Source organism: Oculina patagonica, chromosome 2 (assembly GCF_052425735.1).
Source record: "Oculina patagonica isolate OP01 chromosome 2, crgOcupat, whole genome shotgun sequence".
NCBI classification, from domain to species: domain Eukaryota; kingdom Metazoa; phylum Cnidaria; class Anthozoa; order Scleractinia; family Oculinidae; genus Oculina; species Oculina patagonica.
The window spans coordinates 34,393,831-34,421,797 of record NC_135759.1 but is presented as its reverse complement, the minus strand read 5'-3'; the positions used below and the strand labels follow the sequence as shown (position 1 = coordinate 34,421,797).

Here is a 27,967-nt window from a genome sequence, read left to right as displayed (position 1 = left end):
CAATAATGTTAAAAGAGGGCGAGGGTTCGGACCTCTGGGCGGAGTCTCCCCTTACAAAACTTGGTTGAGACCGAACCCTCTTGCCCACAGCCCCGTCCCCCGCAAACCCGCGCCCCGGAGGTATTATGGGCATAGTCTAACTCAAGAATAAGCCAGAGTTACAAGCGCTAAAAGCTTTATTCACCACATTACAATACAGTCTCTACCCTTTCTAAACATAAGGTAAATGAAGATACATATGGATATATATTTTACTGAGGAATCTTACACACTACTACAAGGTCGTTTGTATTCTGCATTCAATATTGTTGATACTCTATACTATAAATGTCTTTTTTTATCTCAAAACTTGATTAACCACTAGGTGGTGTACATATCTCATTAAAACAACAGCTTGGCTTTATATAGCAGCCCGCTTCCTAAATCTGCTAAAAAATATATTCACGTTCCTCCCCTCTGCTCAAGGCGCTTAATTTTTAACCATTTCTATTTAGATGTGAAAAAATGTTGTTGCAAAAAAAAACAAAAAAACAAGGATGGATAAAATACACAAAGGCAGAAGTTGAAAAGTAATATTCAAAAGGCGCAGCTCTTCTTCATTAAAGGAAAATGCTGCCAAAGAAAAACACTAAGGGACGGACCATTATTTTTTTGGAGGGGGGGGGGGGATGAAAAATATTGAAAAAAATTGTTTGCAGGGCCTGGAAGGACAAAATAAATTGTTTGCAAAAACGATATGTACAACAAAAAAAAGTAAGAATTTCGAAAAAAAAATGTTTGCAGAGGTGCATAAACTACAAAAAAAAGTTTGCAGGGGAAAATTTTTCATCCCCCCCCCCCCCTCCAAGAAAATAATGGTCCGTCCCTAAAAGGCCACCAACTAAACGCTTTTGAAAGTAACACTTTAGGTAAACAATCCTGCTAATCGAAATCAAATTGTCCAAAATCTCGAGGTCGAACAAAAGCTTGCCAATGAGCAAAAGGAAGAACTTAAGCTATATATCTATTACATGAAGTAATCAAAAAAACTTTACACAAGAACATACCTAAATAACAAGAGGATATAATAAGCCCCCGAAATCAATCTCACAGTAATTATATCAATAACAAAATATCCCAATTGTACTACCTGCGTTGATGCATAATAAAAGTGATAATTTGGGCAAATGTAACCTTACAACATACGTGTTACATTGCTGAACAAGTTTTGCGCTCGTTTTTACATGCTGCGATTAGCTGTCTAATGTACATGCAAGCAAGGTAAAGAAATCACTATTTTTGAATTACATTTGCAACAAAACAGGCTTCCCCTTCTAAATTGTTATGAATACAATTACCGTTGTCATACAAAAAGCAATAATTAAGACTGCATTGTACAATTCAGTTAAAATTGAGGCCGTAATTCCATGCTGGTTTTGAGATTTCTACTGATTTATGGCTTAAATTACGTGCCTGATTCTACACTGAAATGTACTTTGCAAAGTCTACTACCCTTGCTAACTATTATGCAAGAAATGGCATTTACTGGAGCTTTAAACTCTAACTGTGTGCTCCACAACTTGTTAAATGAATACTGCATAATACTACTTGTTCTAATGGTGCTGCATAATCACACAAAACAAAATGACTAAATGTCAGACTATTTGTTAACACTAGCTATATTTTAGTCAGTATGAAAGCTACTTTGGATAAACACAGGGCTCTGCTCTGTATTTCTCAGCGGTAGTGAAAATACCGCCTTTAAGACAACTGAATAATAAGCAACAAAACTAACCTGTTACAAAAGATGACCCAATAATTCATGCTTAAAATAAAATCACTTATTTATTAGGCCACAAATGACCATGTACATTACAATGGTATTTAATGGGCCAAGTTGATTTTGATTAGTAACAAAAATTAATAATAAAAAAAGAAAGTCAGATTAATAAGTTTTCTTAGAAAGCAAACCTATTCTTTATTTTTCAACATTCAAGATGGAGGTTGACAACTACTGAAAGCATGAAATATTGATAAATTGAACAATATTAATTGTTCGTTTAGGTACCGCAATCATTAGTGAATTCATCATCGGTCACTTTGATTGGTAGCCAGCAACAATCATTGCTCGCATATTAAGAAGTACAAGTGGTTTAATGGGAATTTAGATCATTTTCCCCCACACAGACCGCAGCCTGCTTATTCATAAATCCATCATTTATTCCCAACAAGCCCTGTCAAATATCTTTTTCCCCTGAAAAAAATTGGAGGCACCTACCATCCAATATTCCTTGCTAAACACATTCATTCCATCAGGGAAAATTTTTGTCCTGCATCTTTTTATCTTTAGATCCCAATGCCTTGCCGAAGCAATGCAAAATTTGTGCCTTGGTACCCAGTACTTTGTAGACGAAACATCCAAAGATGACCTGGGACCTAAGCTAAGAAGTACATGTGGTACATCTGGCACGCCCTGATCAGGAGGGCGTGTCCACCCCAGACCTAATGAATGGGGTATTTATTAAATCCCTAGACTACTATCCTAATATCTACTAATCACATTTAAAGTATACACTAGATCGAGTGGAAATATGTATTCACAATACATTTCTGGCATCTTGTCACAATGATTGTGAAGTTCCAATCACAGAACCACTCACAATATATATTTCTGAAAAGCATTAGACTTATCTCGGTAGGCCTTGATTTCAAACACGCAATTGTTAACCCTACAAATCTAACATTGCTACATTTTCTTGAACTGAAAATCTCATGTGTACTGCTTGTAAACTCCCATTGCTTTCATTTATCTACTTCTACAAAACTACTTTCATAATCACAAACAAAATCACAAACACGACCATGAGACATTTTCAAGAAAGCAATGTCTACTCGAGGTTTAAGAAGGATCTTTGGGTTTTAAATCACAAAATGGCTTTGACTGCTTTTGTTGTGTAGTTGAGCACAATCATACGCGAAAAAAGAAAACAGATATGGACAGACAGACACCAATAAACCATGATTTGTTTTACAACCATCTTAAATCGATTGAGGGATTCATTTCTAAGAAACTGCTGTCTTACACAGGTAGACGAAAAGAAGAAGTAGATGCCATTACAGCAAGGAGCCCTAAACTAAAAACCACTTTGAGTTAATTTGCATTCCTTCATGCAGTCACTATCCAATCAGAAGTCGAGAACAGCTGCCAGTTGACTTCTGATTGGATTAAATCTACACAAAAGAATGTCAATAAATTAAAAGTGAACACACTTTTGGGCTCCATGCTGTAACAGTTATTTTACTTAATGAAATACAACCCAAAGATCTCTCTTGACACTACCAGCAGTACTCACTATTTCTAGTTAACAAACTCTTAAAGCTGATTTTGATGGTATAACTTTTGTTTACAACTGTTGCATGCGATAAATGTATGTTAATGACATGCGTAAGACATGAACTGTTTCCTCTAAATCAAACCCATAGGGGACTTACCAAAAAGTTGTGCATGTGTAAAAGGGGACAGTGCAGCAATTGCAAGCAAAATTTTACCATCTAAATCATCCCTTAAATAAGACTTACTCTGTTCAAGGGCAAGTCATGTTATGATCCAAGGATCGAGCAAATGACTTGTTTAAGTTCTCCAGTCGGCTGTTGAATTCTTCTTGAATTCCAGCAAATGTCTGCCGCAGTCCAGATGATGACTTGATGCCGCCCACCACATCCACTTTTTCTTCTTCATCATCTTCATCCTCTGAAGTGCTATTATCCTTTGCCGACCTTTTCTTTTCTTCCAAAAACTCCTCCTTTGCGATGTTTGTTTCTTCCTCTTTACCATTCTCAACTGGATCCTTCTTGTCGGTCAGACTGCGTTCAGGGCTTGCTCTCTTGCTTGTTGGAGAGCAGCTGCTCTCTGCAGCCTGTTTTTCTGTGGATGGAGAATGCCTCTGTTCTGTTTCTTTTGAAGCACTACTCCTGGTCATATCAGGACCCAGACCATTCTGGTAGAGGTTCCTCAAAGAGTACTCAGGCAGGTTCCTCTCTGTGAGCCCTGCAGCAGCAGCGGCAGCTCCAAGATCAAATGGAGACGGACCAGGGAATGGTGAAGGGTATGCAAATGGAAACTTTAAGAAGCGCAGCCTCTCAGCTGGGGAAAGCAGGCCTGACTGAGCAGCTAAGAGAGGGTTTAATGGAGAACGGAACATGTCTGGATTACTTAGCCATCGTCTCATAGCCAAGGCAGCTGTGTAGGGATCAGTTCCTAAGCAACATGGATTGTGCATGTCAAAAGGATTTCTGAGATGCTGCAGGTCGTGAAGCATATCAACACGTGGAAACATCACATCAGGATACATGAACTCTGGAGGAAATCCACAAAGCCCAGGAAACTGCGAAGCCATGTTGCCAAGGTTTACAAGGCCCTGAGCAGCATCAAGCCTATTGTCGTGATTGTTGAGCAGCCTTCTATTGGGCATGTCAGAAGACTGTGCACATTCCTCTTTCTTCTTGCCATTTTCGACTTTAACTTCAGGAATAGTCGGCAAGTTGTTTCGGAAGAACAAAGATCTAGGATCTGTGCCATCCCTTAACAACAGCTCACTTGCATCTGCTAGGCTGCGAGACCTTTTCCTTGTTGGATCTTTATCATCAACCCTCATGGAATCCATGAAGTTAGCAGCTCTTTTGCGATCAATTCCATGGATATTCATGAATGGGTGGTTGATGCCAGCCATCAGGCGTTCAGAAGCTAACAGCCTCCCATCAACATCTTGGGAGTTGCTGCTTGATGGCGGAGATACTTCACTGCTGTCACTTCGTATGTCTGAGTCGGTCAATAACATCTTTCCCCCTTGGCTGGAATCAGGGGATGGGTGACCTGAGTCAGTGGATGTTGTAGGAGATGCTAGTGGACTGACAGCAGCCGAGCGAGTTTCAGACACTGAAAAATGACGGCTGATGGGCATGGAATGCAACATGCCTGTTAAAGGCAGGCCAGTTCTCCTAAAAAAAAACACAAGAATAACAAGAAATGAATACACAAATGTAACCTTCAGTAGGTCACTGTCCTGATGCAGACATTTTATAGGAGAATTATCGATTGTCTATTAGAGAGTAAAAGAAGTAGTCACAAACATGAACTTGTCTTGATAATACATGTAGATTATATTAAAATTTGAATTTTTTTATAATCCTAGGTGGCTTTCTAGGCTTGTGCCAGTTTCCTCAGCATGAAGCCACTAGCTATATAGGAGTATTGCTACTCCCCCCTGAATTTGAAGGCTAACCCTAGCATTTTTGTCAGGTTTCCCTAACAACTCACCCTTGACAGTACTAGGCAAGAGTGTCTTGCCCAAAAACATGACACAGTGGCCTTGACCAGTGCTCAAACATGAACAATCTGATCTGCACTGCTGGTAATCATTAGAACACCATGTCTGACCTTGATAATAGGGTTTTCACTTGAGTGCCGAAAGCATTTTTCCATTTGCTTTGGTTTTCGGTACATTACTTCACTTATTGAGTGGTTTAAAGAACTTGGGCCACTTTCTCAACCAATCAAAAGTCAACCCAAACCCAATTGTGAGTTGCTGGCACATGTTCTCACACAATAGCATGCCTACATGTATTGGGCGATTCCAGAAAATATCCGTACCATACCACGGATGGCTTTTTGGAAATCCGAGGGCAAGGGGGGGTTCTTTGAACTGGAATTCCGAAGGCATGGGGGGATACTTACGATTGGAATTTCGAAGGCATGGGGGAGTTCCAGATCTTGGATTTCCAGAGGAGACAACAAGAGTGTGTTCCTTGAAAATGCTTATTTTGTGGACTACCAAGTCGCAAATAAAGCACGAACTGACGACCGCGTCACGGAAGCAGGATACAAGACAAGTATCGATCGATCGATCAGGCATGTGTTTGCGTTCATTTACAAAAGAAAATGATAAAATGTGGGTTATACATCAAGCTTCAGAGGCCTTAACATTGATGAACTTCTTCATTTGCTCTTTGTTTTCTTGTCAAAGCGGATCCACAAAACATTTAGTCCATTCAGTGGAGTGGGAAACTCTTTTGCTACGCTTCGAGACGCCATTTTGAAGCATGTGCGGTTGGGAGCGACTGCTGACCCAGAAGGCTCAAATTCAAGATGGTGGATATGTCAGTGCACTCGATCGTATTATCTTCCGAGTTTACACATTTGCATCACACGATATTCTTATTCTTAATACTCTGCACCAGTTTGGGGCAATGTAAAGTTAATGTAGGTTGTATCTGTTAAACAAGGGTAAGGAAAAATGTTTGATTTTTTTACATTTTCATCCCAGAATCTTCTGAGTCATAATGACTGTCTCTATGTACAGATCGAGTCATTTGAAATAATTTGACGTAAAAATATGCCACATTGAGCGTATTTGCGAACCCCAATGGAAATTCTAAAGGGCTTGACTTAAAAATAAAAAATCCGAACAGGAGGGGGGGGGGGGGGTTAACGATTATGGAATTCCGAGGGCATGGGGGGATAATGCATTTTGGAATTTCCGAAGGCAAGGGGGGCTAAAATATGGAAGCCGTCCGTGGTATGGTACGGATATTTTCTGGAATCGCCCATTTGCCAGTCTGAGAGTTATTACTGGTTTTGGTTTGATGGCACTCAATTGAAAATCGCTCTATGTACCCAATTGTTTTTACACAATGTACCCAATAGGTACAATAAGCAATGTATGGAGATCAGTAACTGCAAACCAGTAAATACAATGGGCAATTAACCCACACACAACAACATCACAAGCCTTCTATACCTGACACAAACTGGATCACTGTTGGATCTCTCCAGTCTTTTTTGAGCAGTCAAGGCGACCTCCTTTTTAATGCTTGAGCCTGCATGGTGTGAATGTGAAGTGTTTGCAGGAGAGCAGATAGCGAAAATACCATACTCAACAACTTGGCTGTCCCGCTTGCGAGTGTTGATTTCTCTCAGTCGGCCAGATAATCTGAAAAGCTGAAAGGGCAGAAAGAAATCAATGAACAATTCTTTGGATATTCCAATAGAAATTAATTTCATCACCAAAATGTTTAACTGTTTTACAGGAAGTCTAAGTTTGTGTCCAAGTGACCCATGGAGTCACAGTTTCACTCAGTCTTTGTAGCATGAAGCGAACAAGAGAACTGCTACTTCTCTGAGGAGAATGAGACGCTAGTTCACAACAGGTTGTCCCCCAGAAAGTTGCTCTAATGGTTGGCCAGTACCAAGTTATACTAAAGAGAGTAAAGACTCTTGCCCATGGACACAACACAATGACCCTGGTTAGAGTTTGAACCTGTAACTGCTTGATCTGGAGTCTAACACACTTACTGTTAAGACATCCTACCTCTTCCCTCTTGTGTGATCTACCTCTAATATCTCCCTCCCTTTCTCAAAATCATGCTGTCATCAAGACAACTCACAACTATCAGAACAATTACCTTGTAAAATCCACCGCCATGATTCAAAGTGCACTTCATGCGACAGGTAAACGAACGGTTTAGACTATCATTGTCATCTGAGGAAAAAGTGAGATAAAACAAATATCTTTGAGATGTTTGGCATGAAAAACCTCCACCAAATCTAAAATAAAAAAATTCATGGTGCCGCTGTTTGAGTCCCACAAGCGATTTAATATCAAATTGCTATTTGCTCACATGAGCATACAAACTGAATGTAGTATTCACAGTTATGTGAAAACAGATTCATAAAAGGATTTCTTATTGTGGCAAAATGGTTTTAAAAAACAAATCTGGGTAAATGCAAAGTCTATGTTCAGACAAAACTGGCCTACAATGCTTATACTTATCCGATTTCCACAAAGTGCAATAGGTAGGGGCATCTAGAAGACTTAAAGGTACAAAAAATATAATATATTTTGATTAACAAAAGTCTCATGTTCATATTTACATATTCTAAGAAAGTCACCTGTTTTAGTATCATCTGGACTTGATATTTCACCATCTTTTTCTTCACTTCTCTGAAAGTATAAAAAAAAAATTGATTAGAACTAACTTGATGAGAGGAAAAATCTAAATTTCTTACCACGATAACAACTGAATGAAATAGTCACAAACAATAATCATTAATGTCACAACTGCAGCTAACAAACATCAGTCTGATCAATGATCAATAGAAATAATTATGATACTAATTACAGAGTATTGATGATAATGATAATGATGATGATGATTACAATAACGATGAACATGGCCCAATAAAAGCTAGTTTTAGTTAACTGCGCACTTACTGCTTTAATCTTCTTTCCATTGAGCTTTGGCCATGCCAGATTGGATTTTACCATATCCTGGTCGTCAATGTGTAAAAATTTGAACATGCTCTGGTGAATAACAGCAGCCTACAACAAAATAAAGACACTTACTCACTAAACTAAAATTCACCAAATTAACTATAAAATAGTTTGTAGGTAAAAGACTCATCACATACATGTAGAGCTGAGAATTACTATTTTGCAAAGGTCTAGTTTAACCAGCCCATTTTGTGAACTTTTCTCATTTTAACCTTGGGAAAAAGGCATTAGCTAAAGGTGACTCCTTCACCCTGGGCTGACACCTTGCCGTTGTGGTGAAGCATGTGTGTCTCAATGACCCAAAAAGCTGTACAAGCAAGGACTTCAGTTCCTGGCAGGTCTAACCGTGCCATATTGGTCAAAGGGTAGAGGTTAGACAAAATAGTTTGTGAAAAATGTCACTAACCTGAGAATAACCCAAAAAATCACGAACATTCTCAGACACATAAAACAGCTGGCCATCTTGAGTTATGACTGCAATGAATCCATCAAGAGCCTGAGATGAAAGAAAAAGTTATTTAGTAAGAATCACTAACCATCCATCTTCAGGGACAAGTTTTGTATGGGGCAATTGCATTAAACACAACAATAAGGCTGGAACCATGTAAAGATAATTTACAGAAAATTATAGAAAAGGATTATTGCAAGAAGCTTTTAAAAGTAAAATTTTAGGCCAGTTTCCAAAAGGGCATGCTTCAAATCATGTTTAAAAACTTAGAACCACACACATGTACAGGCAGTGTGTAGGATAGGATTTGTATGTAAAAACCACTGGAGGTTATAGCTTTGCTCTTCAATATGAAGACCACAAATACAACAAGCTTTTCTCCACTCAATACTTTTTGACTTTGAAACTCAAAATAAACAGTGAAAAATTTGTTTTCATTACAGTATTAACATTAAAACTTCATCCTCGTCACAACAAAATCACTTTTTTTCCCAAACCAACACAAGCCAAAAGTACCAATAACTTTGTCAACCATGTATTGTTGCAAATTTTCTCAGTAATTTATGTCTCTTTTTTGTCATAGAAGTGTAATCTGCTATAAAAACGCTGGGCAATTAAGTGTAAGAGGTTTTCAGTACTATTTTTGTCAAGAAGGCAAACAACTGAACCAAGAAGAAAACATCTTAAAAGATCTTTGTAACAAGGGTGAGCAACAGCACAGGGACATGACCATAGGAATAGCATGACCAGACAGTGTTGAAAAAAAAATGGATGAAAGTTCATCTTGTGGGCAGAAAGAATATTCTCAGGAAAGGACCAACATTATTTTACAATTAAAAAAACACTTTCAAAAATAGCTGCTTTTAGAGTTATGTTTTTCTTTCTTTAAGAACCAGACAAAAAAGCCAGACATGCTAAATTATTCAATTCCTTTCTCAAATGACCATAACAGGATATTGTTTATAACAATAGTAGAAGTTGGTCTTATAAAAGACAACCTGGCAAACTCTCTGCCGGTTGAACAGCACACTGAAAATTAAGATGCTTCCACGCTGTTTAAGTCCCTGAAGAACATGTAACTATTAAATCCTTGGAGAGACAGACTATGCGTAATTTAGAGATAACATTATTTTGCCTCCAGCTACATGTTTTTATTATGGTTCGGTGACAATAGAAAGGAAAAGGGCAGAGAAAGTGTTATCCCTTTTAAACACCCTGGTCGATTTTTAGCACCAGAAGCAGACATACCGGTAAAACAACTGAGAAATTCCAAATCTATTCCCTTTAAACTAAAATTTGTTAATGCAAAGATGATTGTTTCACGAGCTATTCCTGGGAAAACAAGAAATATAGACCTGTTTGCCACATATATGACACAAAGCAAGGTAGTGACAGGTTCTAAACTGGGAAATAAAACAATAAAATTACATGTGCTATGTAGCCAGGCACATTTCAAGTAGCAGGTTTGTGAATTTTGGTTGAAGGTAGTTTACATGTTGTAGTTAACAGTTCAGTTATGTTTTAACATAGTATATTTTCAAACAGAGTAGATATTTTTAAAACTACCGGTATATAATTTATATTTCTTAGCTACATCCTTTTAAAAAAGCTTTATAATTTATTATTATTTTTTATATATACAAAAGATTGTTCTCTTTGGCTTACAAAGTCTAGAGTTACTTATCAGTGATTGTAATCTAAATAAATTTGTAAAAGGATTATTGCAAGGTAGATTAACAAAATCTCTGCCAATTAGAATACTAATAGAAACATTAAATGTATTCACTTGAAATCTTTAGACAATTTTGCTTTTATTGATATTCGAAGAAAATTAATTCACGAAAAGGCTTTTGGGATTAAGTAAATAAAGTTATTGTGAGTTATGTGTTAACTCAAAAACAAAGGGAGTACATGGCTGCAAAGTACAGTCGGTCATTAGACATTGGCCGATTAAAATCCCAAGTGTGGTCAGATATGATATCCGGGCAATTTTTTGATCGTAAATCATTTTACGGAAATGATAAATAATAATAAGTAACAGAAGGAAATAAAATTCAACCTTGTTTTGTCCGTCCAAGATGGTGTCTTAGTAGGACACATGTCCTTTCAAATGAAAAAAAATTATTTGCAGCTTCGGAGTAAGATCAAACAGGGATTTCAATCAGCGCTTGCCGCACTTACATGCTTGCGCTATTGTATGGATATACATGTACACTAAAGTCCAAATGGCAGACACTATTTCAATTAATCAGGGACCTCTGATCTCTCTTAAAAGTGTGGATTTAGCAGTTAGCATTGCCCTTTCTTGGACACATTTAATTTAAATCAGCAATCTTAACAATCTCCCAGGCTGAAAGTTTAAAATCACTAATATGCCATCAACTCCTGTAAGAAAACAACTCATCTTTAACCTGGCAAATGTACCCATAAATCAGAAACAATTTTGCATCGTATAATAAATCAGAAACAATTTTGCATTGTATATCTTAAAGGTGTAAGTATGGAGGTCATGAAAATTGGGTGAAAATCGTTACTGATTAATTTGCATAAGGTACTGTGAACAATATTCTTCAATCCAGACAGTGTTACTTACAGTAAAATGTAATATGTATATAGAACCCAAAATATGTAACAAGCCCCCACATAAATGAACTCATTTTTCAGTCCTTGGTACTTTGCTATACTGGGGTTTTTCTGTACATGCTTCAAGGAATCTAAACTCTAAGCATGTTTATCATTGACGAGGAATGAAATAGCCATGTTAAGTCTGTAACAGACCACAGGATTATGGTTTCCCACAAGAGTCATGATAATGATACTGTACTGTACAAAATTACAGGGTTGTCAAAGTAGCCAGCCGCCAGCAAAACTACTGTTTAACTTTGCTTTCTTGGCCGGCTATCCTTTACAAGGCCAGCTAGTTACTTTCAAGAGGGTAGCAAAGGGAGGTTTGTATTAATACTTTTTCACGTTCCAACTTTAACCAAATTCATGTGTCAGATATACTTAAAACAACAGAATTCACGAATCACGTGTCTTTTTAAGCTATTTTCACGCGCCACGGTCTTGTCTTATATTTGCCCTTTTCAGGTGTCACGTATAGACCCTCTCTCAAAAGGCAGTCATTCTACTTCATAATTTTCTGACAACTCTTTTCAGCAGTAATAACCATTATTTACTAAGAACCTGAAGGAATTGTAAAAATCTAGATTACACAAACTAAATCTTATTAGAAAAGCAATAAAATTGGGTTAAAGTTGCTGATTTATTAATTGGCTGGGAAAGAAATAGGGTGGGGCAAACATCAGATCTCCAAGGTCAGCTTAGAAAGATAAAATACTTATATATTGGCTTAATTATATGAAAAAATTTGAAGTATTGTAAGAAACCTAACCTTCACTGTATATAGGCCCAGCAAAAAATAACTTTGAGCTTTAGTCATCGAATTTGCTCTGGTTGTCTGTGTTTATATTTCTGTGATCTTAAATGAAATTGATAGTTTTGAGGCCTTCAATGTGCATCTTTTTGACAGTGTTATTTATGCTGTAAGTGCAAACTGTGTGACATAACTTAACTACAATTACATCCTACATGATGGGCATTTTTTTCATGCATTTAGCTGTTTATAGATTCACTCAATTTTCTCCTTACCTCTAAAGACAGCTGAGAAAAGACACCATTTCCCTCAACCTCCCTAACAAGCTCTTCACAAGTTTCTTCATTGCCATGTCTGCCATTTGAAACTGCAAATTTAACAAACACAGTGAAACATTAGTTCATTGATCAGCACTTGCATTACAGTGTTAAAGCCTGTAAACAAGCACTTACCGTATTGACAGAAGTTGAAAAGTGCATGTATTCAGTTTCAAGGATTACAAAGACATTTTTAGAGCTCATGTCAATTATAAGACCTTTCAAAACATCAAGCAAAGGGAAGAGATGAATTTGCTGTTCATATTCAAATTTGCTAGACGTTCGGGGGCGAGGAAAGGGTGATTACACTTGCAAATGAGATAGCTTTTTGTGTGAAAAAGCGCATTGAAACTTGTGAATGAAGTCTCACAGAGATCTTATACAAGGGTTGGAATTGAATCAAAAGAATAAGCTCGATCGAGCTCGAGAAAAGCGAAGGGTACATGCACCCAGCCTATAAATCAGGCTAAAGCTTTTTTTTTTTTTTAAATCTCTACCATTAAATTTCAGCTGCCAATTATCAAATTCCGGTATCGCATAATAACAAAGCGGCAATTGCTTTAAGTACGTGTGGTACAGTACAACGTCAGGCAATACATGTGCACATGTTCTGCAGAAATACCGACACGATTCACCTACAAATATTCAAACTGCTTTACTTTATATTTACTGATTCCATTACTACGCGTATTGAGCGAACTTTCGAGTATTCTCTAAGGAGATATTTTTACAAATTTATTAAGGCATTCCATTTGAATCGCTAAAACCATGCCTGTGTCGGACGGCTATTGTACGAACGCGCAGGACACGACATAATGAAACGAGCAAGCACTTTCACGGATTGCGTTTCAGTCCAGTGATAAATTAGAACTCAGCGATTGAAAAGAAACAAATGAAGAACATTTCTGCGAAGTTCGTCTGTTCGTTACTTGACCTTGGATGTGCTTCTGGGAATCGACAGAATAACCATTTATATGCAAAAATGCGAACAGCAGCGAACAATATTGTTTACCCGAGTACCAAATTTATAGATAAAGGAGGGTTGGCCAAAATTTCCCGCAATAAAGAGCATAAAAATTGTATTTTGCGTCTAAAGCAATCGTATTTAGAATTTTTCACGTCGGGTGGTATCTTGGGAAAACAACGGGCTTTATTGAACACCACAAACGAACATAAATAAAGTCGAAATTATTCATTCTGGTCTGGGCGTTTGCAGAAGCAATCTGTAGTTATCCACCACCTCTGTGGTGCGTGCAAAAAGCTAAGTAAAACAATTTTCATGTTTCATTCCTTTATCAAACTATCAGAACGCCTTAGTTTAAAGATTGTGAGCTAACAACCTTTAATAAAAGGCATCAAACTAACTATCGCCCGCGGCTTACAGCCGAGGAACTAAAAGCTTAACTGGAGACGAAGCGATTATTTGAATACCAAAAGAGTAAACAATTTCGTACACAGGTATCCGTATAGGTCAAGGGTAACGAATTCCACAGGGTAAGCTATCCCATCGTGATGCTTTCACTCAAACAAAAACCCAGAAACGCCAAAGGAAAAAGGACTATTTATCATTTATGATCTCCCTCTGCTAGACGGACACGCAACGCCGACCGGTTTGCTTTGAAAACCTGTAGATTTCTTTCTCATGAATGAAAAGTAAAAACTGAGCACAGCGTGGAGTATAATTATATTTTTCCTTGGTCGCAACTTCTCGTTGCGTGAGCTAGGTTAATAAACATTTCGCTTTAGCAGGCTGCGTGACCGAGGGTTTACATCAAATGCATTTTATAATATAAAAGGTGTGAATCGGCCAGACCTGCATTCAAAAATAATTCTCGATCAACTCAACAAGGGCATTCTCCGCTTTCTAATACTCACGCAGGATTTAATAAACTCTGCTAAAACACTTTCTTTGATCTTGCCAGTCTAACTAGGCGAATGTATCTATTGTGTTTGGTTCAGCAAGGCAAATTTGGCTGATCAATGTGCGAGAAAGAACCCAAACAGGCTGAAAGGTTTTATTCAACGACGACGCTAGAAACCGTCGCGCCACAAAACAAACAACTATATCAACAGATTTTGGCCGATTTTATTATTTGCTCTTTTATATAACGTTGTATCACTATCAAACGGAGTCATATCCACCGAAAGAAAAAATAAATTTAACCCTAAAACCTTTCCAACCTATCGACAGGCCGCAAAAGAAATATCCACCTTTGGCGACGGAGAAAGGAAAGTGACAACAGCTTTTAGCTTGAAGATACGATGCAATCTTGTATTTGTCAGATATCACTGTCAAGCGTTGATTTAACTCAATAAAACCTAAATGCCATTGCTTGTGATGTTTTGACTAAAATTTCCCTGCAGCCAACCACTAGACACTCTCAACTCCGATCCTGACTAAAGTCACGTTCGTGAATTTTCCAGTGGTACATTTTCAGCGCAAACATGTAATCACTGCTTTATTTAAAGCCTGCCTGAAAGAAGACCCTTTCGATATAAGCAGCCTTCTTCCTGACAGACACATATCCAAACAATGCTTTCTTTACTTGATGCAGCTGGAAATCTTTGCTTTTAGGAAATAATAAATTAAACCCTTGCTCGCATATACTCGCACTTTCAGATATGCCTAAACAATCCCACAGACTACACAACCCTAGAAAAAGGTTCATAATAGCACAATCACGGATGACCTTTCTGCCCTCTCGTCTTGTGGAATAATCAGAAAGCTTAAGGAGATCCTCTTCCGTTAAATTCTGTTTACGTTTGGAAAGCAGCAACACAATTTGTGGCCCAACGTTTAGTAAACAGTCGCGATGCTGTCGTGTTCGGCTAACACGACTCAAAAATAGCCGTCGTAAATCAATTTTTCCTTTCGTCTACAGTTACGTCGGTACGTCTACCAGTTAAGGTTAATCTATCAATTTAAAATGTCATAAAATGCAAGGAACTTCAGATTTTCCTGGGTTGAGCAATTTATGAAATTCAAATCCGCAAGCGAAAGAAAAATAATTCATGGTAGCAACCAACACCACTGTCTCGAAAAGAAAGAAAATATTCACGATACAGGTAAACCAACAAGCATATCGAGACAAGAATAAATGTAAAACATTAATTACCTTGAAAGAAACTCTTTGCCCTCAAATAGCTCACTGTGAGTCTGAGAATAGAAATTTTATCTAGTTTCGTGACGATTTCTTCAGGAAACGGCAGCAACCTCGCGAGGTTATCCAGCTCGGCGTTAAGTCGATCTCGATGTCGTTTCGACGGGTTCCCAGGCCTGAAATACGGTTTAAAAAACAAGATTTAGCAATAAATATCTCATGTCTGTTTAGTACTATCCTATTCCATAGTATAAGTAGCACACTTCCCGAAACCACGGTCAAACTTTAGGTGAGAATACACCACACAAACATCACACCATGTCCAGGCTCAAGTCGGACAATCGAGCGTTTTCCACCTCACGATTCTCACACCGACACGAAACACCAACCAACAAACAGCTCACGATACTGACCCATGGGTTTTCTTCTTTCGTTTAAGCTTACTGTTCGCGTTCACATCCATCAATTCGGAGTCCGCCAGGGTGGCTAGAGTATTATTATCCACTTTACTACAACGTAAATTTCAAACTGTCGATGGTGAATTCGCGAGACACTGCGCGGCCAGCCATTGAAGCTTATAAATGATTTCACGTAATGAAACCAGTGCGAATTCGCTCGTACAAGTCACGACTCGTTTCACACGGATAAAGGCCGTCGTAGTAAGTATATCGCCGTGAAAAATTTCTAAATTGAGAGGACTTCAGAACCAAAAAAGCGAGAAACTTCTAGTCAAGGGTTGAGTAGACCCGATTCTGCGACCCCACAGCAAAATGATTGACATGCACATTGTACGGAGCTGGTATTGATCAAGGCCAGCAACTGACTTGGGTTATAAAAGAAACGATGCGATTGGCTGGGCACGTGAAACAGACATGATAATTGGTTTGCTTTAAGACGACCCAGATAATTTATGCAATATTTACAATTCGCCGCCCGGTATAACAATCCTCAAAATTTGCATGTGAAAAGAAAGGCAAAGGAAAAGCCCGTCACATATGAGTGGTTTGCCATTGTGTTTTGGTTCTACCAGTGTTCCAAGTTTTTAGTCACGCTGAATGTTGAACGCACATCAAATCACTCATCCGCGAAATTCGACTCTGGATTTCGTCAAACCAGGCTGTTTTTCCAGACAAAAGGTTACAAAATGTAACGTCGATGAAATTTCATCAGTTTGACGGGCATTTGGGGTTTTAAACGTGAGTCGCAATGCTAATTATATTCTTACAGGAAGGTTCCTTTAAAGAACTCACGAGACGCTGTGAGGCACATTTATTGTACTACTTGATTATTGTAGAAGTTGGCTGTCTTTGTTTTAATTTCTTTTGTCTAAGTAAAAGCTTCACTACAGAAATGGTAATTTATCAGGTTCTGTTACGTGACTGACAAGATGTGTTGAGTCAATAACAGACAAAAAACATTGACGGCAGCTCTTTTTCTTTCTTTATTTTGCCCATCCTGTTATTTATACATAGACACGGAGATTAATAGTTTACAACTGCGCGTTGTGTTACCCCATTTGTGCAATATCGACAAGAGTATTGAAAAGAGACGAAAAAAGTGAATGTTATGCAACCAATATCTTTGCGTAAAATGGAATTATATCTCAGTTTTGATCGCGAACACGATACGTAGTTCTAGTATTACATGCAGACACTCTCATCAGGGTGCAGCGATTATTCGCACCGGAACTGTCTTGTCACGCCCACGTTGAACTCACGTCACGCAAAGATCAAAGTGTTTTTTAAAAATGTGTTCCGTTTGTTAAGAAGACTACGATCTAAACAAGCTTTAAAGTTTGGAATGTAAACCAAGTCACATTAAAGCCTTTAACTTGGAGGAAAATACTTTAAAATGCTTTTCAGGCATGTAAAAACAAAAAGGACAATGTCATGCGATGTTATTACATAACAAAAAGTTCACGCAATCGTCAAGGTCACGCTTTCCTTCAGAATCACGCGTATAAATTTTCCAGTCAAAGAAACGAAAGAAAAGGTCCATAAACGTCGTATAACACTAGTTATCCCTAGCAGGGATCGATTTATTATTTTTCTGTTACTCCCGGTGTTACTGATGTCGAATAAAATTTAATCAGAGAAATGACCTGATCATCTACTTGGAAAATATTAAAAGCAACTTATGACGAGAAGGACAAAGCAACAATCAGTGAGTGGCAAGCAAGCGGCAATGAACAAAATTGTCGATTTTATTACGATCCAAGTTGTTTTGAATATTACTTGCAAACTGCTGCGGTATGAATTTTAAGGTTTGGTTCTAATTTTTATGATCTGACAAGACTGATAATTTCCCGGAGCAAGTTTATTTTTTGCGGTTCCCTAGAAGTTGTCAAATTATTGTAATAATTAGTGAATTTCCTGAAAAACTGACATGGCAAACAATAATATGATTCTTTTGACTGGTGTAAACACATTGAGCCAGTTCGTCATCACTCTGTCACATGCAGTGACGCATTATTGTTTCTCTGATGCATCCGATATACAATCCATTGAAGGAAATTCATTGAAGGAAAATGCTTTTGCGAGGAATCGTTTTTGCGGAACTTTTTATTGCGGTCTCGAAATTAAAAAAAAAAACGTTAAAAAAACCGTACTAAAATTCCATGTCATAAAGTATAATAATGTCAAATGAGCTGGGCTGGGAATCTGGTCAGACAAGCGCAGACGGTTAAAAAATATATTTAGCCACTAGGTGGGGTTAAGACTCCCTTACTATACGGCAAAAAATAACGTTGGGAATCTCAAAAAGTGCCCGGAACTCGATAAAATGTTGATTTAACTTGATTCAAAGTCACAGTATTAAAATACTAAGATTTTTAACCATAGTTTCACATTGCGTGCAGGAGGCGCCATCCTGGTCAAGCTGACGGTGGTTATGAATATTAATATGGTAATCCCTTTGAAAGCTTCTCACTTTTTGCTTTGAATAGCGACTTGAATTTCTTATTGCACATTGTTTTGTTGAAGTGGGCCAGATTTAAAATTGCGTGTGCTTTGGAACTTTTAACAATTGACAAGAAGTAATAAGGATCCCTTGAGTTCATTTTTATTTGTTAAAAAAGGAGAAAAAAGAAAAAAAAATCGCTTTAGGGTTTGTCCGTTTCAAAGTAGGTTTTCCGCTGTCGGTTTCAGGTACTGTCGCTGTGTTTGAAAAACTGCCAAGGAAACCGGTTTGTTGTCTGAAGAACAAACAGTTCTTGTCTACTACCACCAAACCGGAAACGAGGAGCGAACGACTTTTAGAAAGTCTAGTATGACCACAACTGCTGATCACGTGTTTTTTGCTATATTGTCTGGCTAGAAAAGTGCCAAACATGTCAGCACAGCTTAATCAAACTGTTCAGTGTTCAGTTACTCTCTTATCAAAACGGAATGGACGAAAATCGGCGATTTTTATGATGTGCTCCTTTTAAATAGCATAGTGATATTTAGAATAAACCAGATATTTTTTCAAGCATATTTAATCAAGGTAACTGGTTCCCCATAAATGGCAGGGCCAGTCTCTGTCAGGTTAGTCTGGTTGTCTACTGGTACTTGAAACATGTTATCCGATACCGGGACCTTTTTTCCAGGCCAAGGTTACAGACCTTTATAGACACCAATTAGTCCTCCTGTTATTTTCCTTCAATTCATAAATCGCTCAATAATCGAGTCACACTTGGAAGCGAAAACTGCCTAAGAAAACTGCTCAAGGGCAGGCCTCAGCCATTCCTCTCTCCCCAGCTCCCCCATTTCAGTCTTTTTTTGTCGGTCGCACGTGATCTCCAATACTGGTCAATCAGCCGGACAAATCCCGTAAATGTGCGCCTGCGCAAATCATTTTTCCACGTGTGCATGTGACAGTCCGCTCTATGGAAACCAGCCTTACCTGTTTTTCACTACTAACTATGCTGTTTTTTAACGTGATCAAAGGTCTGTACGCGTGTCCTGTTTTGCAGTCCCGTTTTTAATTTTAACTTACGAAATATAACCTATCTTTTGAGTTGTCAGCTACTTTTTGGCATTGTTTCATTTGAAGTTCTGAGGAAAACTTCTGCTTTGAAATTCGCATTTTATCGTTTAAAAGTCAAACGCCAAAAGAAAGAGATATTGATGAAATTAGCCTGTAGCTATGATTCATCCTGGTGTTTTACATTTTTTAAAATTAAAATTTGTTTGTCAGTTAATTTTATTTTTACACGGTATATTTGCTGCTTGTTGAACGCTGGAACGACTGTAATAAGTTCAATACCCCGCTATTCCGGAATTCTTACGGATAGAGTTTACTTTTTTACTTGTTTAGTTTTCAATGGGTTTCCTCCGTTAGAAAGCATGTCTCAAATGTTTTCTGATGGCTAAATCCAGCAAATATTCTTAACTGTTTTCACCGAGGCCTTAACCATAACCAGCGTTTCTGCTAGAACAATTTAGTCTGAATTCTCATTATACTGCATCGTTGTTTTCCTGAACTCTGTTTTGATTTGTCTGTCAGTTTTTCACATCTTCAAAAGTAACATATCTTGCCTCAATTCCTTTAAACCAAACTGTCCCAAAGTAACTTTACTGCAGATTGAGAAAAACAGAGAGATTTGGTTTGTAGAACTATATTAAAGTTATTGGCCTGGGAAAGACACTACCCTCAGCCCGTTCGTCCCAGGATTCTCGCGCTTCTTCTATATATACTGTGCTTTCTGCAAAAAATATGGAGACTGCATTCCTGGCGTAAGGGGTACACATGAATTTCAATGAAATTTTAAGAGGTTTAACTGAAAAAGGGGTAGAAGAAAGCAAGTTATTTTTGGAACACCACTAGCAGTTGACCCCCACGCAAGAGCACCTCAGGTTGTCAGGAGATTGTTTCGGTGTCCATCTGCTATTTTTAACTTCAAATTCAAATTTGAAAACTACATCTTCAATATTTCTTATTTCTCTAACTTTTACAATTTCCTCCAAAACAAATCCCAAATTTTTTAAAAAAAATTTTATAGGGGGTGCTACAAAAGCAAAAGGTAACAAAATGGAAATGTGGTCGGCAGATAACTTTAAAACCTAGTTACCTAAAAATATATATTTTATCTAATCGTAATTTTCCTTGGCCAGATTTTCAAACGAAACCTATATCAAACGTTTGAGACTCGATTTAACCCGTGCGTCAAGGAACACAATATTTTATGATTGAGTAACATGCCGCCTACATTAAGAACGAAAAATTTTACCTGAGAAAGAAAAAGCGGTATTTGCACAGCTAAGTAAACAAGATTCTGCTCTTCGTGAGAGCCTGCCGTTTAAGAAATACATATACTTTTTAAAATTTAGAAACCATTAATAAATTAAATCAAAATTACAAAACGTGTTCAATTTAAAATCAAAGTAAAAAGAAATTGTAAGTTTAAATTATTATTATTTTTTGCTGTAGTATAAAATCGAAGAAGGTACTTATATGTGTTATTACAGTCTCGTTAAGGCATTGAAGTGAAAAAGACTAGCGAAACATCAAGGAAGGGCAGAGGATAAATGACGATAACTTTATACCGAATAAAGAAAAAATTGCAAGGCCGATTGAACGGTTTGGGACTGTATTGAAATTCCAATATTTCGGAAGGCACGGCCTTCCTTCTTCGGGGTCTTACAAAGAATGACTGATTAGATCCTCTACAGTGAGAGGATCCGGTACTTCTATTTTGTCACGGTGGTCCTTGCAAATTCACGTTAGTTTTCAAAATAACTTTATACGTATACTCGCTGTATCTAAATCAGTGGTCTCAAAAGGGGACTTAAAAGTTTTTTAGGGAGGCATAAAAACCTAGACAAAGAAGGGGTTTTACTTCCACGGACAAAGAAACCAGGTGATGACATAGCTCTCGTGTCGGTCAAGTGTCACAACGAAGCCAAAATTAAACCTGCCTATGAATAAGTCTCGCTTGCTACCTTTTACGATAATAATTAGGCTGTGTTTAGACGCTGTCTAGACGCAGTTTAGTATAAACGACGTTTCGAAAACATAGATGCTTATTTTAACCAGGTTTTGCCACGACTCTACTTTGTAAAAAATCCGCCTAATGCCTCTAGCTAATTTTTTAGTTCCTAATTTAAACAGCTTTTTATCTTCCTTTCTTTCTCTCTCTCATACTCGGTCGACATCGGTCAAGTTACCATTTTAAGATGTTCTCTCTCTTTTGTCCGTTAATTTTTCTTCAGTTTTCAATCGATTTATTCTATAAACTTTCTACGCTATTTGTCTTTCCTGAAGAGAACAAAAGAAGTTTATGGCGGCTTCTTCTTTCAATTATGCTCTCGTCAATCAAACCACTGGTGTGCGAGTGTTTCCTGCCGTTCGAAAATTCATCGTGAAGGGCAGTTCTTTGAACGTACTTAAATTGCTTCCTTTTATTTCGCAATCTTAAACTCAGTTCAAATCAAGAAGCTAAGAAGTTAAGATACATGACCATGTCATGATCAAGAAAGTGTAGATAAGTTGTACATCACATATAACCCATCACGTTTAGCAGTTTAGCACCAGCTAGAATTGAGGAAATAATTACAATACAAGATAAAAAAAAATTCTCTCGCACTAGCCCATCGAACGCTTTTTATAGCTTGGACGAAATGAACGTGTATAAAAACGGTGACTTGACCGTCACATGCTCATGTTTTATAAAGAAGGCCGCCATCGATCTTTCTCGATACAGTTCCATAGATTATAAAATTCATCCCCATGTTTAAAACTAAAAAGATTTATCACAGTTCTATTCTCGATATATCGCGATTCGACCAAATTTTGTTTAGGAAAGTCACAGCCTTTCGACGCTCCTTTCTTCTTAAGTGCGGCAGTTAAGATGCGATTCTAATCTTTATATAAACGGTGCTGCCATAATAAAGAACCTGATTTATTCTAAGATCATATTCTTACCAAGATGGATCTCGCTTCTTCTGGGAACCGTGAATTTCGAGGCACTTTCCCTGCATTTTCGTCTTAGAAACGCTCCGAAATGAAGTCCCTTCTTCCAACATCGAATCTCAAATCGGCAATTTCAGTCTGGAGAAAGCGAGCGTCCAAAATCCCCTCTTCGTTGGCGAGTAGATAAATTAAACTGAAACACGACTTTAAATGGCGTGACCTTGAGTTATTCTTAGCATCGATCACCACCCGTCTTTCTGTCAAACACGCGACCTGTTCAAGCCGGGGGGCAAAGAGATTTTTTAATCAAAAACTCAGTAGCGGCCAATGCCATGTTTAAACATTTAGCTGAACAAACCCGGCAATGGCATAACACAGTTTCGCAAATGGAACGACTGACTCCTAAGTTTTATTTATTTATTTTTTTTCATTATAGACGATGCCACAAACTGTCACTTTCTCGTCACTACACACGGCACTTAATGATTTGAGCCCTGAATTAAATTCTACGTGGAATGAAAAGAGCTTATCTTTTAAAATAAAAATAAACATCGGCAGACAACAGGGCAACTGCTTGGAAACCATGGGGAAGAGAAAAAATGTGTTAGAAACGGTTTGCAAATTTTAAACCACTATGGATAAAAACATCCAAGGAAATTGTTTGAGATCGGCGATAAGAGTTATGAACAGTTTCGCGAGAAAAGAAAGAGCAGACCGAGATTATCTATAAAACAAAACAAAATAGACTCTCAAGCTTAAGAATAGCGTAACATAGCAGCACTTAGCACGACATGCCTTTATTATTATAGCTAAAAAACAAAAATAAAATACGTTCTCGAGTTTCTTTCTCTTCTGCAGTCAAGGTTAGGCTGTAAATCATCGACAATCATCTAAAATAAAAGCGGTCAATTCAACAATTCGAAACTGCAAGAGTTTCCATAAAAGGCGTTAATTTCTTGCTAATTTTGGTAAAGCGCTTAATTCCGCCTCCGCCACCTGGCAGCTAAACAGGAGTTGGTCACAGCGACCGCCCCCGCAACAGTTTGCCAAGTTGTTAGGTGCTCACGCGATCAGTTGACAAAAACAACGCAGTGGGAGAGGGACAGGTGGTATGATCCTTCTAGCGCAATGTGGACTGAGCACAAGTTAGGTGCCACAGCTTCGTTCCCAGGGTCAGGCTCGCTCGCCACTCCAGCGCGTTTGTAAAATCTCTAGAGACTACCTACACAGTACAAGCTTTATTCGCCAGTTGAGAAGCCACGGACAAAATTTGACTTCAAACAAAACCGAAACGACTGAGAAAATACGGATCGAATTGACGTGTACACCTGACTAAACACTTTTACGAACTTTAAACCAATGTCAACAGCCAATAACGTCACGGCGAAAATGACCAATTGTTTCAAAGACCAGAGACTAACACTAATAACGGACAAACAGCTTTTTACTCGACTCTGTCACCAAACTGTCACTAGCAACGACGGGTCATTTTCTGCACTTAACTCACTGGACAAACACACAAGACAACTTAACAAAAAGCTCATTTTTTTATTTAACAACAATTAAATCTATTTAATGACCAGGCTAGGGGGAATTTCAGTTAACGACCAAGCTAAAAGTAACAAGTAACGCTGCGTTTGAACGCAAAATGAGACAAAAAATCATTGTGGCTCCTCCAGTTTAAGCCAGGAGAGCGCCTGTGACTGAATCCGCCCATTCCCGCGTATAACGAGAAGAGACTTTTTCGGGTAAAGAACATTACTTCAACTTGGCCGCTTAATTCCCTCGACAAATAAAGTTTTATTTGACGAATTTTAAGGCGTCTCTTTTTTTCTTAATTAACTCCAACATTACTAAATAGTCGCTGATCTCCAATAACTTCCTCGTTACCAGTTCCATTCTTCAAACAGTGGACGTGGAGGAACGGGGACGACATAAATGGTCAGACATACTAATATCCGGTATATTGTTGTGCGCGCGCTCTGTCTTCTGGTTTGGTCCACCTTTCAATATCCGCTTCTAGTGTTTTATTTACAGTCTTGAGTAGCTTGGATGTTCGCAATTTAAGATGTCATTTGTGATTCGGTGTACTTCGCTGCCCATTCTGGTGCGAAACTGGTGATCTTTTCTACGACGTTGTTGACTTGGAAACACAAATTTTGGACTTGCCTGTCCCACGAAGGAAGCACCTCTTGAGCTGAAAGACACAGTCGAAAGTGAACACTCAATATTTCTTTTCGGGGATCTAGGTTAGGTTCTTTGAGTAACAAAACGGCAAAAACAGTTGGTAATTTTATTTTTCGAGGGAAAGGGATGTACTGTTTCCCCGCAGATCAATGGTGGGTATTCTACGGTACAAATTAAGGCATTTCCTTTCCCTACTGTTTCGCCTATTGGCCTGTTCCACTAGCATCGAATCAGTGGCTTTCCTTCAAGTGACCCTCATTACTCACTGACCCGCCTTCTCTTTTGAGCCACAGATCATTGGTTCAAATTCAAGCTCCCTGATTGGTTCACCGCAATATGGCTTAGGCAGATTTTCCCGCCTTTTTCTTATTCGCCTTATGGCCAGGGACACTCGCGCTGATTGGTTAACTGCAAAATCTTGGTCGCTTATATTCGTGCTTCAACATTCCTTGGAACCTCTTTTCACAACTTAAGATCGTTTAACGTAATACCTTTGCCTCAATCGCAAGGAAACTCAAGGACGCCTAATTCGTGACATAAAGTTTCGCCTCTTTCGGATTTCTTTTCCTTGATGGATTCTTAGATGAAAAGTTTATGCTTACTTTCAAAATGCACAACTCCATCAATCTGATCAATAGACCCAGACATGCGTCCTTCAGAAATCATCTGTGATGCAATTCTCTCTGCCTGAAATAGAAAAAACCATATGGTACAGTATCTGTAGTAAGCAAGCGATCGTAGTACCTTAACAACTCACACCTTAGTGCTCTTTAACTTTGCAAAGTTATCCTGACAAAAGCAAGGATCTTGCCGATTTTTCAGAAAAAGAAGGATAGCTACCTTACGTAATCATAATTATATGTTGGTGACTCAAGTAGCCTGTAAAGCACATTTTACAAGTTGCAGAAATGTTTTGTGAATACATATTTTCACTCGATCTAGTGTATACTTTAAATGTGATTAGTAGCAGTTCCCACAATTTTATATACCAGGGTGGAGAGGCACATTTTTGTCTCCACAGCCCTTTTCGCTCCTCCTAGCTGAAAGGGCCTTGGTACGAGAAACGAAGTGCTCTGGGGACATAGGATTTTTGAATTAATTCGAATTTTTTGATTGGCTATTTGAAACAAAGAATTCTTGAACGGAAGTCAAAAAACGCAATGACTCTTTCATACATTCTTTTGAAACATCATCATGACTTGGACATGAAGACAGGAAGTCCTAGAATCTAGGACAGGAAATCCTATATCTTCAGAGCCCTTCTTAGCCGGCGGAGCCTTGGCACGAGAAACAAAAAGGGCTATGGGGACAAGAATGGGAGAGGCACTGTGAGAGTTGAGTGTCTTGCTAGATAACACAACACAATGGCCTGGCTAGGGCCCAAAACCTAGATTGCTTGATCTGGCATACAGCAAACAAAGGATCAAAGAACCTACCTTGGGTGGTGGTATTTCTAATAAGGCTCCAAGTTCTTCAAAAGTGATGTTGTTATAAAGTTTACTGGCAGAGAGCAAGTTGTGTTCAATCACTGCCCTGTCAAGGATACTTGAACCTTAAAGAGAAGAAAGTAACACGTTTATTCCGTAATATCAAAACATTGATTTGCAATACTGTATATAACTCACAGCCATTATAGATATTATCAAGTCAAAACTTTAAATTCTGCATACATTTTCAAAAATTTTCAACAATTTCCATTAAGTAAACTTGGCTTTACAGCATGACTTTTGAAACCAGGATCACTCCGGACCACACAAACTATTGCAGATGGAAACCAATAATTCTATCCTTTTTTGCCAAAAAACAGTGTTTAAGTTTAATAAAATACCTTGATTGTCTATAGTAACATACAGTCCCTGGCTAGAGTAATCCCACTATAAACTTTCCAAGATGGTCTGGTTCTCAATTCTCAAACATTTGAAATTATATGAAAAGGAAAAGAGAGGTCACACCTTGACCACTATTGGGAGCGCGAGGGTAAGGCACTCATTTTCAGTGAAGCCTCCCTTCTGGACAGAGGACAGAAATCAATTCCGAAGGATTGCCAGGTTTGGTTTTAATTGAACTTCAAAACGGGACATGAATGGCGAATTAACAATGGAGCAAATATTGACATTGGTAAGCCAGATGAAAGTCCACAGAGATCAGAGAAGATACGGCAGAAAAGCATGGTTTAACGGCCTCACAAATAACGGCATGTCTGCACATGGCTGAAACAGCAGGCATGACACCCCCACAGACCCAAACTGCATGACCGCTGCAATGCGCTGCTGACCAGCATTAGTTCGAGTCTTACTTAGCCTAAATTCCATTTGGCCAAATTTGAAAAAGGTACAAGTTATCAGGGGGGGGGGGGGGAGTTACTTTCATGGGTAAAAATTAGTAAGAAAATGACGTGGAGGGGAATCCAAAAAGATTTGAGTTAGCAGGAGGTTCAAGTTATCAATGATTTGAGTTACCAGAATTTATCTATAGGATCATAAGATAATGTGCATGGTTATTATTATTATTATTTTTTTAACTTTGAGGAGCAGTGGGTGCTGATCAATTCCAGGGAAACATTGTAGAAGAAATCTTACTAAGTGTCAGAAATCATACAGTCTATTTAACAATTAGACTACGAGCCCGAGTTTTCTATGAGCAAATAGTCAACGAGGCGCAATATGTTTTAGAATATAGCCGCTGTATACGCGCGATGGAATTCTAGCGGGCATTATTTTTAATAGACCATAGCTGAAAACTATAGAAGCCCGGTACCCCGGATGTGCGAATTGTTTGTCGAATTTCGCCGAACGACTTCGTCGACTTCGCATCTATTCTCTTGTTTTGTTGTTTAAATGATGCTTTAAAGCAGCGAGTTTTTATCAGAAACGTTTTACCTGCTGAAATGGAAGTAAGACAGTGCCAAAGGAAGCGACAGACGAAGAAAGAATCGTTGAAATTTGTTGTTTTTCTTTGGAGTTGTATACGCCACTATTTTGCCGTGAACTGCCCGAAATTGATTGGAAATTATTTAGCAAAACAAGCCGGAAACTAGAAACGCTTTGAGGTAAGAAACCTTTTTTAGCCACAATCTGAAGACAGAACACTCCACTTTTGTTCTTTTTAAATCGAAAAAAGAGGCGAATTTGAAAAACTTGCTGCGAAACGAACGCATGAAAATTTTTCATTTGAATGAAATTGAAGTAGGCTTAACCAAACTTGAATGCGTAAATATTTCAACTAGATTTGTCAGCTTTGTGAGAATCTTTTGGTAGTTGGAGAAAGGACTTTATAATTAGGAAATATGAATGAAATGGTATCTTGGTTTATTTATAAAGAAGCCACCAAAGAAAAGA

General features: G+C 38.2%; 2 protein-coding genes across 3 annotated transcripts in view; both read right to left on the bottom strand.

Moving 5' to 3' along the window:
- Nucleotides 1–158: 158 nt before the first annotated feature.
- Nucleotides 159–22,818, bottom strand: LOC144644353 (uncharacterized). Of its 2 annotated transcripts, none has more exons than XM_078503822.1 (9): nt 22,455–22,818; nt 15,567–15,727; nt 12,409–12,500; nt 8,716–8,805; nt 8,250–8,357; nt 7,928–7,979; nt 7,441–7,517; nt 6,777–6,976; nt 159–4,977 (listed from the first exon to the last, which is right to left on the bottom strand). In XM_078503822.1, exons 1-9 carry the CDS (start codon nt 22,553–22,555, stop codon nt 3,564–3,566), a joined length of 2,295 nt encoding a protein of 764 aa, XP_078359948.1. In that variant the 5' UTR covers nt 22,556–22,818; the 3' UTR covers nt 159–3,563. The 2 variants fall into 2 exon arrangements, with proteins under 2 accessions (XP_078359948.1, XP_078359949.1); XM_078503823.1 differs by lacking the exon at nt 22,455–22,818 and adding an exon at nt 15,965–16,324.
- Nucleotides 22,819–23,970: 1,152 nt separating this feature from the next.
- LOC144644380 (COP9 signalosome complex subunit 4-like) overlaps nt 23,971–27,967 on the bottom strand; it is a 10,656-nt gene continuing 6,659 nt past the window's right edge. The window contains exons 8-10 of the mRNA XM_078503855.1: nt 26,066–26,181; nt 25,232–25,316; nt 23,971–24,639 (exon numbers count right to left, since the gene is read on the bottom strand). Coding sequence (XP_078359981.1) covers nt 24,506–24,639; nt 25,232–25,316; nt 26,066–26,181 — 335 coding nt within the window. The 3' untranslated portion in view covers nt 23,971–24,505. The remainder of the gene's footprint in view (nt 24,640–25,231; nt 25,317–26,065; nt 26,182–27,967) is intronic.